The sequence below is a fragment of the Chrysemys picta genome, chromosome 1 (genome assembly GCF_011386835.1).
Source record: "Chrysemys picta bellii isolate R12L10 chromosome 1, ASM1138683v2, whole genome shotgun sequence".
NCBI classification, from domain to species: domain Eukaryota; kingdom Metazoa; phylum Chordata; order Testudines; family Emydidae; genus Chrysemys; species Chrysemys picta.
Window position 1 is genome coordinate 314,548,766 of NC_088791.1, and position 17,291 is coordinate 314,566,056.

General features: G+C 41.9%; 1 protein-coding gene across 2 annotated transcripts in view; it reads left to right on the forward strand.

The window, feature by feature from the left end:
• Positions 1–16,053, forward strand: part of XPO4 (exportin 4) — a 164,540-nt gene extending 148,487 nt beyond the window's left edge. For both annotated transcript variants that reach the window (XM_005304383.4, XM_042842900.2), the window contains one exon: positions 7,702–16,053. In XM_005304383.4, coding sequence (XP_005304440.1) covers positions 7,702–7,899 — 198 coding nt within the window. In that variant the 3' untranslated portion in view covers positions 7,900–16,053. The remainder of the gene's footprint in view (positions 1–7,701) is intronic.
• The last annotated feature ends 1,238 nt before the right edge of the window (positions 16,054–17,291 follow it).

Sequence of the window (17,291 nt, forward strand, 5' to 3'; positions counted from 1 at the left end):
GGTGGCACGAAGTATGGACCTACAGGCCGAGGAGATAGTGGAGGTGGACGACCCGGTGGTGAGCATCCTTTCATCTGATGCCCCAACCCGGGTGGCGTTGCCCATTATCCGTACAATTCAGGCTAACGCTACGTCCATATGGCAAGCCCCGGCATCCATCCCTCTCACTGCCAGGGGTAGAGAGGAAGTATTTTGTTCCCTCTAAAGACTGAGTACCTCTACACACATCCCCCACCGTGTTCACTGGTAGTCTCATCAGTGAACGCCAGAGAGCGCCATGGCTAGCAGGCGGCAGCGCCCAAATCAAAGGACGCTAAGCGCTTTGATTTGTTTGGACGCAAGGTTTATTCGGCGGGGGGTCTGCAGCTCAGGGCCGCAAACCAACAGGCGCTCTTAAGTTGGTACAATTATAACTCATGGAATTCCATGGGGAAATTTAAAGAGTTGGTCCCCCAGGACTCGAGGGAGGAGTTCGGGGCCCTGGTGGAGGAGGGCAAAAAGGTGGCCAGAACCTCCTTACAGGCCTCCCTCGACATTGCAGACTCGGCCGCCAGGACACTAGCGTCTGGGATAGCCATGCGACGTGTCTCCTGGCCCCAGTTTTCGGGGTTACCGCCAGAACCATCATGAACTCCCTGGGGATGCATGTCCCAGGACCCTCAACGCAGGCCCTTTAGGCCACAGCCACAAAGGTTCTACCCTCCTCGTCTGAGACAGGACTTCCCCAGAAGGCGGGGACGAGGTGGTAGACGGAGGTCGACCGGACCCCAACCCGGTCAGAGCCAGGGCCCTTCTAGGCCACCTTCTGGACCTAGACAAAACTTTTGAAGCTGCGCCCGAGGGCGGCGCACCAGCCACTACCCAGGATCCATTTCCTTTCTTTCGGGATCGCCTCTCCCGTTTCCACCGTGCTTGGTCCCTTATAACTTCGGACTGTTGGGTCCTTCGCACAGTGGAGAGGGGATACGCTCTCCAGTTTTCTTTGTACCCCCCCTCCCCGTCCCTCTTCAGGGACCCTTCTCACGAGCATCTCCTTATACAGGAGGTTTTTGGGCTCCTCTCTATGGGGGCCATAGAAGAGGTTCCCCCAGAGTTAAGGGGCAAGGGGTTTTACTCCCGCTACTTCCTGATCCCCAAAGCAAAAGGGGGTCTGCGACCCATTTTAGACTTACGCGGACTCAACAAATTCATAGTAAAGTTGAAGTTCCGCATGGTCTCCTTGGGACCATCATCCCTTCCCTGGATCCTGGGGACTGGTACGCCGCCCTCGACATGAAGGACGCATATTTTCATATAGCGATCTACCCCCCACACAGGCGCGTCCTTCGTTTTGTAGTAAACAAGGTACACTACCAATTTGCCGTCCTTCCCTTCGGACTGTCCGCGGCTCCGAGAGTGTTCACCAAATGTATGGCCGTCATTGCAGCATACCTTCGGCGACAAAGGATACAGGTGTTCCCGTAACTAGACGACTGGCTGGTCCGCGGCTGCACCAGGGAGCAAGTTCGGGCGCACGTCCAGATAATACTACAAACATTCCACGACTTAGGCATTCTACTCAACAAAGAGAAGTCCACTCTGGAGCCGACCCAGAGAATAGAGTTTATCGGGGCAGTCTTAGACTCCACACTCGCCCGAGCTCTTCTGCCAGACACTCGGTTTCGCACCATCGCGAACATCATTCACGGACTCCAGGTCTTCCCGATTACCACTGTAAGGATGTGCCTCGGTCTGTTGGGTCACATGACCTCTTGTACTTATGTAACCAGGCATGCCAGACTTCGGCTTCGTCAACTTCAGGCCTGGGTGTCCTCGGTGTACCGCCCTTCTCGGGACAGCCTGAACATGGTGGTCACGATTCCGAACTCGGTCTTGACCTCTCTCACCTGGTGGCTGGATCAGAAGGCGGTTTGTGCAGGAGTGCCGTTTCACGCCCCACAACCCTCCCTGCACCTGGTCACGGACGCCTCATCTCTAGGTTGGGGTGCTCACCTCGGGGAGCACCATACCCGAGGCCTGTGGACCGCATCCCAACTAGCTCTGCACATCAATGTTGGAGAGCTGATGGCGGTGCGCCTAGCCTGTCAGGCATTTCTCGGTCTCCTACATGGCCGCTGCGTGTTAGTCCTCACAGACAACACCACGGCCATGTTCTACATCAACAAGCAAGGAGGAGCCCGGTCGTCTCCCCTGTGCCAAGAAGCCATTCGCCTGTGGGAGTTCTGCATTGCCCACTCGATACATCTCATGGCATCGTTCCTCCCTGGAGTCCACAACACTCTGGCGGACCGTCTCAGCAGATCCTTCCAGACGCACGAGTGGTTGATTCGCCCTGACATCATCTATTCCATCTTCCAGAGGTGGGGATTTCCCCAGGTAGACCTGTTCGCATCACGAGCCAACAGGAAGTACCACGTGTTCTGCTCCCTACAAGGGCGATCTCTGGGCTCCCTGTCGGACACTTTCCTTCTAACGTGGAAAGACCAGCTGTTCTACGCTTTTCCTCCATTCCCACTGGTCCACAGGGTACTGCTCAAACTACGCAGAGACCAGGCACGTCTGATTCTAGTCGCTCCAGCTTGGCCAAGGCAGCACTGGTACACCACACTTCTGGAGCTATCGGTTCAAACTCCGATCACACTTCCCTTGTGCCCAGACTTGATCTCCCAGGACCACGGCCGACTCTGTCACCCCGACCTGCAATCGCTCCACCTTACAGCGTGGATGCTCCATGGTTGAATTGGACAGAGCTGCAATGCTCTCATCCTATGCAACAGATTCTGATGGGAAGTAGAAAGCCCTCTACATGGACCACTTACTTAGCCAAGTGGAAGCGGTTCTCCTGTTGGTGCCAGCAGCGGGCCACGCCCCCCTTGCAGGCGTCTATTCCTCTCATACTTGAGTATCTCCTGTCCCTGAGACAGCAGGGCTTGGCAATATCTTCAGTCAGGGTTCACCTGGCCGCTATATCGGCGTTCCACCCAAGAGAACACGCTTCCTCGGTCTTCTCTAACCCGATGGTTGTCAGATTCCTCAAGGGCTTAGACCGCCTCTACCCACAGCAACGCCAACCCGTTCTGGCGTGGGATCTTAACCTGGTTCTCTCCAAGCTCACAGGACCCCCGTTCAAGCCATTGGCTACCTGCACGCTCCTTTACCTATCTTGGAAGACAGCCTTCCTTGTAGCCATAACTTCAGCAAGGCGTGTTTTGGAATTCAAGGCCCTCACGTCTGAGCCTCCGTACACAGTCTTCCATAAAGACAAGGTGCAGCTTCGCCCCCACCCTGCCTTCCTTCCCAAGGTAGTATCAGCTTTTCATGTGAACCAGGATATATTTCTCCCGGTCTTCCATCCTAAGCCGCACGCCACGCGCCAAGACCAGCGTATGCACTCCTTGGACGTGCGCAGGGCCCTGGCTTTCTATATTGAGCGTACGAAACCATTTAGAAAGACGACGCAACTCTTCGTTGCAGTAGCCGACCGGATGAAAGGCCTACCGGTCTCCTCCCAATGTCTCTCCTCTTGGATCACGTCCTGCATTTGTGCTTGCTACGACCTGGCTGGTGTCCCAACCCCACGCCTCACCGCCCACTCCACGAGGGCTCAAGCCTCCTCGACTGCCTTCCTGGCTCAAGTCCCAATCCAGGACATTTGTAGAGCTGCAGTTTGGTCATCAGTCCACACCTTCGCCGCTCACTATGCGCTTGTACAGCAATCCAGAGATGATGCTGCATTTGGTTCAGCGGTTTTGCACACAGTGATGTCTCACTCCGACCCCACCGCCTAGGTAAGGCTTGGTAGTCACCAATTGGAATCGATATGAGCAAGCACTCGAAGAAGAAAAAACGATTACTCACCTTTGTAACTGTTGTTCTTCGAGATGTGTTGCTCATATCCATTCCAAACCTGCCCCCCTTCCCCACTGTCGGAGTAACCGGCAAGAAGGAACTGAGGGGGCGCTGGGTCGGCTGGGGTATATATCCAGCGCCATGAAGGCGCCACTCCAGGGGGCTCCACAGCCGACACACCGGGTGTTGCTAGGGTAGAAAATTTTCTCCAACGATCGTGCATGCGGCGCGCACACACCTATTGGAATGGATATGAGCAACACATCTCGAAGAACAACAGTTGCAAAGGTGAGTAATCGTTTTTTACACACAGACTTTCCATACTCCTCGGAGAAAAAATGAAGAAAATGTGGCAACCACAACATGCAATTCTGATCCTCCTCTTTCCCCACAATCCAGTCCCCCATGGGGCTGAAAGAAGATGGTGGATTTGATGAGCCTTCTGGGCACCAAACAAAAGAAAATTAAAAAGACCAAAATCTTCTCCCAGATAAAATTCCGTTCCTTCCCCCAATTCAACCTTCCCTATTAGCCTAGAGATAGTCAGAAGTGTAATTTTCACTTCCTAGCAGTCATTTGGGCTGTCTTCAGTGTTCCATAGTTTTTGTTTAATGCCTCTCCACTGAAAGGAGGGCATTTTTTCCCACAAGTGTCTTTTTGGGCCCAGACCATCATTAGTTTTTTGTTTGTTTTGTTTTGGTTGGTTGGTTTGGTGATTTGATTTTAAGGCAAAAACAGCATTTACAAATCTTTTTTTGAAGATTTGAAGTGTTAGTCTCTCGTGATAACTCTTCTAGGATTTTCAGCTGTTTCTTACTTGGGAAATATGGATTACCTGGATAACTGAGGAAATGGCCTGTATAGGAAAAAGAATGATGTGAGTTGTAGTAGGGGTCTCATACGCCCAGGGCTCCGGCGATCAGTGAGTGAGTTTGAATCTCGTAGCCCTGGCTCTCAGAGAATACACCTCTGGCTGACACCTTGAGAGCTAGGGGCTACAAGGTTCAAACTCATGCGCTGATCGTCAGAGGCCTGGGCGCATGGGATCCCAGTAACGAGTGAGTGTTGAGAGAATGTGGAGCTATGCTCGGCTGATGTGGCGACTTATGGTGTCAGACGCCATCAGGTGGTTGAGAGACATCTACCTAGAACACATCACCGGACATAGGCAGAGTCAGAAGAGATGAGCTGCAGTGCTGATGAGAAGCACAGACAGGAAGGTAACTCAGATACTTCCCTGATGGATTGTATATTTTAGCAGACAACCTACCCTAAATTCTCAATTACTGAGACAATCTTCACTTGTTGATATATTTGCTTTTCACAACCAACTCTCTGTATAACTTTTTATGAGTAATGTACCCAAATATTTGGATGCTAATATCTAAACTGTATTGTTACATTTATTCATCTAAATTTGGGTTATTGCTGATTATGTATTATATGTATCTTATGACTTTTAAAACAAACTTTGTATTTGTGGATAATCTAAACACTATACCCAGATATACAGACACTCTTTTCTTAACCTGTATATTATATAATTTTTTAACATTAGCTTTAATAAAATGTTTAAGTCTGTTCTCTGCAAAACACTATATGGAGTTTTAGCCAAGGAGTTTGCACCTCTCATACAAAATTGTATACATATAGTTGGGAGTTTGGACAAAGCTAGCTTATATTTTTGTAGCACAGCAGGAATGCTTTCTATCAAACTGTTTCATTGCTGTTACTTTACCATTGGTGAGAAATGTTATTTATATCTTCGCCCACCTTCATGTTTGATCTGTGCTGGTGAAAATGGCAGTTATTTTTCATGCAGCTTACAAAGGTGTGGTATGCACTTTGCAGAGAGTGTGTAGGATGCTCGTTATCTACTTAGGCATGATGTGACAAATGAAGATTTAAAAAAAAAGAGGGAATAGGGAATGGAGAACACGAAGACTCCAAATGTAAGGTCACGCATTTCCTTATAGGTTACTGCACATTTCATGTTGCCATTTTTTGTTACTTTATTCAAAAATTAAGGTTTCTTTTTACAGGTGTGGGTAGAGAAATATGTATGTAGAGGAGATGAATGAGCATGAGACTAGGAGGGAAAGGAAAAGGGTGCAGGGTGGGGTTGGAGGATGCCAAAGATACTGGATGGAGGATGAGTTTGGGTGAAAGAAAAGTGGTGGGGAGGCAGTGAAAGACTTTGAGAGAGAAGCAGTTTGTGGGGATGAGTCTGACAGAAATGGGAATCAGGAAGCAGTCTAGTGTGAGGGGACTCATTACAAGCAGGAAGAGCAATGGCCCTGCACTCATCTCAGTTGCAATGTTGTTAATGGTGATTGTGACCAGTGTTCTCTTGAATTTTTCCCACGCATGTGCAGAATGAATTTTGTTATGTGCACTGATATGGAGGTGATGTGTGACACATCACCTCCATATTGGTGCACCTAACAAAATTCATGTAGTGGGTGTGGAGAGGGGTCTCAGGGCTGGGGCAGAGAGTTGGAGTGCAGGGGGGTGAGGACTCCAGCTGAGGGTGCAGGCTCTGGGGTGGGGCCGGGGATAAAGGGTTTGGGGTGCGTGAGGGGTTGGGGGGGGGGCTGAGGACTCCGGCTGAGGGTGCAGGCTCTGGGGTGGGGCCAGGGATGAGGGGCTTGGGGTGCAGGCTGCCCGGGGGCTACATCAGGGAGAGAGGACTCCCCCCCCATCTCTCTCTCCCTGCAGCAACACCTGGGCTGGTGGGGGGAGAGGCGCCTCTCTCTGCCGCAGCAAGTCCGGGGCTGGAGGAAAGGCATCACTCCCCACTGCAGCCCTGAGCGCCTGTGCGGCACTTAATAGGCTACTGCTTGACCGCGCAGCTTAGAGGGAATTTAAGTTGTGACAGATGTTGCAATATCTTTGCAGACTTTATTGTATTAAGTTTATGAATGGTTTATGCATCACTGTGGGCCAGGGCTTGTATTCAGCTCCAGGAGGCAGAATTACCACAACTCCTCCAGGAACCAAAAGCAGTGGGGGTTGATTAAGGTGAATCACTTAGGTTGTAAACACCTCCAGAGAGGTGGTACCCCTGGGGAGGCTTGCATATACTGGTTCAAACTAGGGTTTTCCACAGACCAACAGACACAAAGGGGTTTTTGATTCAAAAAGGCTGGGTTTAAAATGGGCAAAAACCTTCTGTTCAAAGGGAGCCCCCAACCCTTGCAGAAGGGTTGGAGAGACTTTGGCCTATTAGGGCCCCATAAGACTGCTGGGTGATTCTGGTAAGCTTTTATCATGCATTTAGGAACTTTTGTTGTTTTAATGTTTTCTCTGTAACACAGTTACTTTAAGAATACATGTGCTTGCTTAGAAAGAGCTGTGTGATAACTTGTAGTTGCCGGCCATACATTGTTCATAGCCCTTAGAGAGAAAGCAAAGCACAGGTGTTAGTCTTTAGGTAGACTGGCTTGGTGGGGATATCACAGTGTAAAGTAGGGAATTGTGCAGCCATAAAACCCCATCAGAAGGGAGTAGGATAATGGTCCTTGCCCAGAGACAGGTGGTGGCTGAAGACCTGACTGGGCACTCCTGGAGTGGACCACTGGGGGGAAAGAGGGAAATACAGGTGCAGTTACCTGGAAATTGTGACAGCAGTGACTGGAGCTGAAGGCTTTTAGAGCTTTATCAAGGCAGCCACTTGATCTGGCTGAAGGTCTTACCTAGTTCGTAACTCGGTATTCTTATCTAAATCTCTGGAAACAACTTATAACTTTCCACCACAAAGTTTGTGGGAATTTTTCCTCCTGACAAAGAAAGGTGTGTGGATATATTTGTATTCTATTTCCTGTGTAGTAATCACTGCTGTTTCTTCAACAGGCTGAATATTCAGAACTAGTTGAAACATTACTATCAAGTCAACAAGATCCAGTCATTTACCAGCGGTTAGCAGATGCATTCAACAAGCTTACTGCAAGCAGCACTCCTCCTTCACTGGACCGTAAGCAGAAGATGGCCTTCCTAAAGAGTTTAGAAGAATTTATGGCAAATGTTGGTGGACTCCTCTGTGTAAAATAAACAACAACAAAACTCTATGCCTAATTTAGACCCTTTCTGCAAAATGCACTGAGAAATGCTGAAAGCTGACTAAACCTTGTACCTGTTTCTGGGTTCTTTGCAGCCATCTCAGATTTTAGAGAGCCTGGAAGTTTGATATAACACAGTTGAATAGGAGAGGTCAACTTTGAATCAGCTTCTGCTATTGTGTTACTCACAATCTGTCATTACTTGTATGTTGTAGAGAATGAACAACAAATTGAAATTTAAAAGAAAATTCCATATATGTGCAAACAGATATGGGCACAGTGAAAAATAGTGCCTTTTCCCCATTAGCTTAAAACATAAGTGGCTGGACAAACTTTTAAAGATTTTTTTTCTTGAAAACAATATTAGAGTATGATGTAGACACATACAAAACTGTAAACAGTGTAGCTGATTGAAGCTTTATGTTTTCTCTCTGAAGATTGAGTTTATGATCGAAGGGAAAAACACCAAATGGTATTTTTTAACTTGTGTTTAGTTTTGTTTTTCTACATCACCTGATGTTGCATGTTTTATGTAATACAGGTTTCTACATTATATTCTGCTGCCTAAAGTTCAGAAGGAAAAAGGTGTATATTTTTGTTCCCCTAAAATGAACTTTAGGAACTGTAGCCATTTCATTGCCTTAATTTAAAACAAAACAAAAAAAAGTGATATACTTTAGACAAGAAATCTAAGGCAACATTTGAGTCTTCAGAGTTGGTTCAGGATGTTGGCATTAAGCTGCTGTGTACCTGTTGCAGCCCTTTGTTGACCTGTTATGTTGGGGTGTGACTCTAATGCAACATTCATGTGTAGTTTTACTTTCACTATCTGTTTTAATCCACATCCAAGTCGCGCACAGCTGCAACGTATTTCTACACTGAACTGTTTGCTTAAGCAATAACAATTCAAAGGGTGTAAATTATTGATTTATACAAACTGTTTTTAAGTTGGGGCATTAGATAAAATAATTATGCTAGACTAGGGGTTTCAAACTCTATTTTACCCAAGGGCCATATACATTTGATTCAAGGGTTGGAAAGATCATTAGGATTTGTGGTGATTTTTTTCCACCACCACCTCCAGATTTGTGGTGCTCTCCTCTGCTCTTACTCAGTTTTGTGTGTCAGCACTTGAGCAGTTAAGATGTACATACCTTTCATCCTGCCAACTGATAGACGGATATAGTGGAACAACAAGGGAGAGTAACACAAGAATACGGAAGCAAGGCATACTTTTGCCAGTAGTCATAAACCTGACAAAACTGAGGCAAACGCACATTCTGCATGCCATATAAAATTGCTTTTTGTGAGGGGTGTGGGTGGGGAAGAATTTGGCCCTTGGGCCTTGTGCTTGATACCTCTGCTAAATTGTGCTGTTGAATGTTTTCCATGTGGTTTTTACATTTATATAAAACGTACAGTATATACACCTTTACAGTGCTGTGTATAGCATCATGTTTGCAACTCTGTGCCATCCTTCAGCTGTTCATCTCAAAACCAATCATATTACCCAAAATGGCATAAGTCTGTAGCACTGTGCTAGTCATATTGATTCAAGACGTACTTTTTGAGTTAAATTCATGCATGTAACAATGTGACTGGAATACAAGGGCAGAAAGTGCCATCTTTTCAACAGAATTTTTTCACTTTTATTTTAATCCACTGTTAATATGAAAACTGGGCTGGAGCAAACATACACTTTAAAAGGTAACCATAAAATTTGTTGGACAACATCCCTTCACAGTTAATATTGTATATCGTCTATTTGAACATATTTTTAGTAATATTTGCAAGACAGGGAATTGTCTTCAAATTCATTCCTAGAAACCCTATCGCTTTCCTTAAGAGATTTCTTGTGTGTGCAAAAAACTACTCTTGCACTAGTGATGGGGAATTACCATTGTATCCTTCTGCATTATTCCATCTTTCTTCCAATTGTTCCAGCAAATGGATGACAAATTTATTGGAGCTGCTTTTAAAGTTCATGTCTGAGTTTTTACTTTTTATAAAAGTAAGTGTCTTCAAAACATAGGCCTTTGGCTGAAGGGCATTAAGTCCTAGAAACATGAGCAACAGTAATAATTGCTAATCTTCCTGGTAATACCAAGAGTTGAACCTCTGGGGCAGATTCTTCTAAGGGATAATGACAAATATTTTTATTTTTTCTGGTTCTTATTGATTAAGAGTAATAACCACTGTCATAACAAATGGCTCCAATATTTTCAGAACTACTTTATTTACCTCAATATGAACTTCTAAATTTTTATAAACTATGGAAATTTGGGAATTCCCTAGAATAATTAAGTCAGCAATAAATCAGCCTACTAATTTGTTAACATTCAAACAATATAGTACACCTACCAATTACCTCTTAGATGAATCTGGCCCATTGTGTGTTCGAGACAACTGACACAATGTAGCTGTTTTCGTAGCTACATTGATGTTCAAAAATTGTCAAAGATTACTTAAAATGTTATGTTTGTTTGCTCTTTCATTTTAAACATGTTTTATGTTAAAGGGACACTGTCCAGTGTTTTTAATTTGCAATTTTTTAACTTTGTCATATATATCTCATAAGCTTGACAACATATTTTTCCTATTTTTGTTCTTTTTTTTTCCTTTCATGTCAGAATGTTAAACATTGATCTTCCCATCCCATCTAGTGTTTCTTATAGAGCAAATGCAAAGATATTTCTGCATGCTTGTGTAACAACCTCATAGATGTCACTAAAGTTCTGGGAATACGTTTTTGTTAAGTTCTGGCCTTTCTGCTGGCCGTTTCAGTACCTAAACTACTTGATCACACACTCTTCTTAAAGACAGCCTTCAATGAGATTCTTTGAAACTCAGCCACTAAGAGCAAGATCCGAAGTCTATACAACAGACTCCCAATGACTTCAGGGGACTTTGAATCAGGTCCTAACCTTCTGTTTAGAGACACTGATGTGATTAACATCACTGCATTGAGTTTCCACTCACTGTACAAAGTGAATAATGCTTTTTAAAAATTGTCAAATTTAAAAAAAAAAGGCATAGAGAAATCAAATTGATTTAATTATAAACCATGTATCATAACTGTACTATATTTTTGTCAAAACTTAAGATGATTTTTTACCAAAATAGATTGCTTATCACAGTGTCTTAATTCTCAGGTTAGAGATCCAAATAATTTTTCTCTTCCCTGCACCTCCCCTTCTTTTTGGTTTAAACAATAATTTCTAGCTTCAGGGTTTCCCAACCCCACACAGCTACAGTTTAGCACTAACCTAACTACTTCCCTATGCTTCAACCCACTAGAGGCTAGAGTCCTGTAAACAAAGGGTATCTGGTTGGGTAATGAAATACAAGGACTGGGGGAACAGAGGTCCATGCGGATTAGGGAGGGATGGTGTTCACTGAACCTCCACTTCCAGGCCTCATTACATCTTAATTATCTCCTGTAAATCGCATAGGAAGTCTGTTTAATGTGGTACCTAATTGGCAAGAAGTTTTCTCCTTGAGTGATAAAGGACTTTGTTTTCCTCAGAATTTGGAAAAAACTGTTTCCTCTGTGCATCTAAATCCTGCTAATCAAGTATGTCCGAGATTTGAATTTGGGTCTTCTGCCCGATAGTGTGTAGCACTTACCTAAGCCACAATTTTTAAAACATGCCTTGTTTTAAACGTTTAGCTGGATATCACCCTATATGTTATTTAAACCATATGGTTTTAGAGAACAAGCTTGGTCCAAAATGTCGATTGCATTTCTTAAATCTAATTATAAAGAAATCATCTTAATTAAAATTAAAATAAATTTAGTACTTCTATTATAAAACATTTTATATAATTGAAACTGAAATGACTTAGTCACCTTTTAAAATAAAGGTGTGTTTTTTTTTTATGAGAATGGTCAAATGGACTGAGCACAAGAGAGGAAGACAAACTCCTAAATTCTAACACCAGATTTGCCACTAACTTTCCCTGTGGCCTTGGACATGTCATTTAAATTCTCTCTGTTTCCGCATCTGTACAACTAAGAATACTTACATACCTCATGGGGTGTTGTGAGGATTAGCTGAAATCTATAAAATGTTTTGAAGATCTAAAATGCTATCTAAGTGCTAAAAATTTTTCATTTTACTGCTTATGTAAGGTGGAAGATTGACCACACTGAAAATTGAAGTGCTTTGTACCCATAAGACAGATACAGCACAGGCAGCAGTAGTACTGCAGTATTTCACAGTAATAACACCTGCTGTAAAATTTAGTTGCTTGGATTGCTACTGTCAAATAGGGTCTTTTTTTTTTTTTTTTTAATTAAGGGAAGCTTCCCTACCAGTGTGCCTCTCAGTTCTGTTCTAAAGAGTGAGATGGTGGTAGTTTCTGTGCTAACTCAGTCTTTGGTGTCTCTACTGAAATTGCCAGCAATGGTGCCAATTACAGTAGTATTTGCTTTTTGGGGGGAGGAGGGGCAGTATGACCATGAACAACTAGCTTGATTAGGAACTAAAATTACTGGCTCAATTTTACAAGGTCCCTGTCTGTGCTGGTGAGAGAAACAGTGGTCAGTGTACCATGTGATTTAATGAATCAGCTTCTAGCATGTTTAGATCCTGTCTGCTGTGGTTGGGAAAAACAAGATAGTGTTTTCTAACAAGCACAATGTGGTTTATTAGTGAAGTGTTAACATGATTTCCCTGGCCAGGATAAACACAGTCATAAGTTATCAGTTAATTGTTAGAATCTTTCTCACTAGAGTTTTTTGTGGTTGTGCCCTAGGAATCAAGGCATGAGCCTTCCATTCTGCTCAATGGACCAAGATTCTACTTTTCCACCACCACCCCTTTTTTTTCTCTCCATTTTTTATAACTTCTGTCACACCACACTCTTTTGAAAAGTTTAGAATATATTGGTAGATGACCCTCATCTCTTCAAATGATAGATGTTACCTCCACTATATTCCCATCCACTGTGCCTGATGGTGGCTAAAATCGTTCCTGAGCCCAGTTTTCATGACACTGCAATCTGCCATTGGATTATTCTGGATTTTACAACTAGGAAAATATAAAATATCTTATTTAGTTGATCCCTTTGTACAAAATAAGGAACCTCTATGCAGTGAACTTGCAGTTTTATGGTGACAAATGTCAGTCAGTCTCTGTGTAAATATTGTAATTTTTAAGAAGACTGTTTCAAGTTTAAATACAGGGATTGAAGTGCTAGTTAATTTCAAGTATAATTTTACCTGGACATAGTTGAACTTTACTGTTGAAGGTATGAAGTTGCATAATACTACTTCACATATTGCAGCAATAAGAACTTAGGAAACAAATGGCTATGTAATCAAGCCTTGTCACAAACTAATTTCCAATTTTAAAATGAACACTTTATGTATTTTTTAACATCCGTAAATGGGGGAGGGTAACATTTTCCACTAAAGATTTTTGTTACATTTTGTTTTGGCCATGTGTGATTTGTGTGTATTCTTGTTTGATATTTTTTCTAGTATTTAACTTGCATTCAAGCCCTCAAATAGGTGTTTGTTGTACAGTCATATAATAGAAACAGAATATTATGAAATCACAAACCAAATTTTGCTCTTGATTACATCAGTGCAAATTGGGGGTAAATCAACTGAAGTTAATGGAATAACTCTAGATTTACGTCAACATAACTTGGAGCAGGAATTTGGTCCTAAATATCCAAAAATGCAAATAGGATAGATGGTACACAGTAAAACAAGTATTCAGTATCTTCATCAAGAGGGGGAAGGGACAAATGTAAAATACAGTTGCCCCCCAAAAGCATGTAATGAATTTTCAGTTACATACTGCATATGAACAGAAATTGGTGATCTAGAAATCTGTATTCATCCTGAACATCTAAACAGTTTATTTCACTTCTTGGCACTGAAATGTTTTCCAAACTTTATCCTTCTGCTGTGGCACATAAAGTTACATCTACATATATGTTACAGATGCCTTTCAGAAATGTTCAGTTAGCGGCTTTGGTTTCTCATGTGCTGTAAGCTAATTGTATTTGGGTTAATCAATAGCTACTCTGAATCTTTCCCCTTTCTCCTCTGCTCATTTAAATGTTCCAAAGAACCGCTTCACAAACCCTGAAAGTAAAATTACACTACAGCTTGCTATATCTTGACTATGTATCACTTTAAACTTACTGGCTTCAGAAGTACAATTATGACCACAATAGCTATATATTGGCCTGTTTTAGTCCAGTGAAAGCCTGGGTAAAAGAGAGAAGCGTTTTAAGTAGTTTAGAGCAAATCTCAGAGAGCAACTGACAATTTTAAAGCAGCAGCGTATCAAAGAGCCTTTCATGTAGATATTGAGTTAATCTGCTTTACGTTAACAAATGAGGTCTGGAATAAACTTGAATGATTTGGGTACAAAGCCTTTATTCACACTTATTTGTGTAAGTGTATGCACAAAAAATTTCTTTTGCCTTTATGTACTACTTGCCTTGACTGTGCATTGTAGATTTCTTAAATTCAATAGCTTCCCTCCGGCCCCCCAGTTGCCATTTGTTGTAAACAAAAATGTTTGAAACAGTCTTCCCAGTGAAATGATTTTATCAGCTATGTTTTAAAGATCAGCAAGACAAAGCTGAAATTAGCTAGTGAGAACAAACAAAAATCTGCAATCGTGATTTGAAAAAATATTAAGTTAATCTTTAAAAATAAATAAGTCACTGAATTTGTTATCCAATTTCATCTTGGTGGGATAAGGAAACATTGGAATTTAAATTAAGCACATTTTTTAAAAACACAAAAGACACGTTTTGGAATTGCAATGGAGATCGGCATTCAAAAATAGCATCATAGGAAGGCTGATACTGCCAAAACAATTATCATTAAGTAAATATTTCTAGTTAATAGTAGTAAAACCTATTTCTGGGTAATACAGTAGTCAAATTATTCTCAGATAATACTGCAACTATAAATTGTGATTTGTTACTAATCACAAAGCTTACTTCCATTCACATATTTAAGCCTCATGAAACAACTGTTTTCAACTTAAAATCTGTTAATGCAGTCAAATTATTTTTAATTGCCTTTACAAATTAGCAGGGTAATATAGTAGCTTTGCATATCATGTGTCTTTTCCCCCCCAGCAACTGGCCTTCGGGGTTACTAGTTATTGTTGCAAACGAGTAGACATTACAAACTTTATTAGCTTTATCTCAGTCGTTGGTATTATTGGTAATAGATACCAGTTGGGACTATGCTATGTCCCACCACATATCTGTTGCTGAATTTGGTATTTACTGCATGGAAAGAAGTCATCACAATAAACCCAGCAAAAGCTTATTGATTTGAAAGCTACCTTCAGATCTGTTGTTCTAATAAGTTGCCAGGACACTCAATATTTTTAGTACTGTATCCACGTTCCTTAATTCTTGGTTTATGCCAATGCTCTTTAGTGGCATTTTGTTACTTCAAACCATTGTTGTAATTGCTAAAAACACCATTTGAAGTCTTTGGAAGATCACTGATGTCCTCTCACAAGATCAACACTATACTGGGAAGGCTTACATTCTTCTGCCATTCGAAAGAAAGACTGTTCTTCTAAAGTACTTTTTGCCTGCCTTCAGGCTTTTATGCACTTTCATGATTTCTTAAAAACTGCTGTTGAAAATGTACTGTATCTTGCATATGGATTTTGATAAGTGCACATGTATTTAAATATTAACTCACTCAGACTCAGGAAAACAAGAAAAATTAGATACCTGTTTTGTATCTTGGTTAAAATGTTTGTTACCTACATCCTTTAAGGTGGCCAGATCATGTCTAGATCCCATGAGTGTAATTGTATTTAATTACTAGTGTAATCTGTAAAAGAAGGGCAGTGTAGTTGGAATTTATGGAAACTTCTGTCTGTCTTACTTTTGTTAGACCTATAGTCTGAATTGGAGTTTTTTAAAAAAAATCCCATTTTCAGAAAAATATCTATTTTTTCCATAACATTAGTTTATTTCTATTTGCTTCCTCCTCTTAAAAAGAAAGTATGAAATAAGTGCAGAGGTATCTGTAGGAAAACTTGTGTAAAATGTGCTGCTGTACAAAATGTTTGCTACTTGACTGCATTTTTGTTCCACTTTAATTTTACTGGTTTTGCTAAATATATTTTATATATTTTTCTTTCTGCTTCTTGTGATGGCAGAGTGTGATTACATCTTTGTTTGAAAAAGGCCAGTTGAAGACCCTTTTGTCAGCCTCTCAAAGGCCAACAAAATCTGCATGTTACAATAGTATACATGTTGTGGTAAGACTGGGAGGACCTTGAATAGCTTATACTGGGCTTTCAGAGAAAACAGGATGATCCCACATTTATGCCACATAGCACAGTCCATTGATATGGGAAATGTTCTATTAGCTCATTTAGATATTGGAAATTCTATATTGTTTCCATTTATAACGAGAATTTTTTAATTAGTCCTCTGGTTGCTGTTAAAAAATCAAGTTTCCACACAATTTTCTCCCGTACTTGGAATGGGAGATCTGTGGTAATGGCTGGCAAAGGTGGACTTATGAATGGCGTCTATGGTAGTCTGACCACAATCACCAACACAGCCATCATGGTAGGCTCTAATTTACACCTTAATCTGCATTCTCAGCAGATGTTCAGCTCTCCCCTGAGGGGAACAAAGGAATATACATCTAGGGTGGTTGTGTAGCCTGGGGATTGCCAGTGTTGTCATTCTGCTACTTTTCACAAACTTTCCAATGAGATTCTAGTCTTAAGTGACTCTCAAAATGGTTGCGTGGAGGTGCATATTTGTGGTTCAGTGGCTTCCAGGTGAAAGTCACTGTTTGCAAATGAAAAGTATTTTGTTAATCTCTCGCTCCCCAACTAGCAGCCTTGAAAATTCACCTAGAATATGAAAATCAAGCTCTGTTCTTTCTGGCTTACACATCACTAACAATAAAGATTCAGCAATTGTAATTTAATTTTATTGATGTGCCAGTCAGAATAGAATACCACTTATTCTTTCATAAAGCTGTGGTCACTTTTCAGAGTAGAACTGCATTGTTTAAAATTCATTATTTTTCCTAACAAAGCAAAGAACTTCTTTCCCTTATGATCTCTACTAAGATCATCAAAAATAAGCAGAATTGGCATTTGCTTGCAAGCAGAAATTCTCTGTTGCATCAAATTAGTTTTTAGCATAGCTATCCAATTTTAAAGATAGCAATGTCAGAGGAAAGAAATTGAATTCTGTTGAATAAGTTAGTAAGAGTCAGTGATGCATCTATAAAGAAAGGACCCAGATCTGTTTTTGTGAGAGTGCAATAAGTGATTTACCTAGAAGTGAGTTTACTCACAAAGAGAGAGTAGGAAACTGACTAAATGATCCTTAATCAGATGCTGCTTTTGGCAGCAC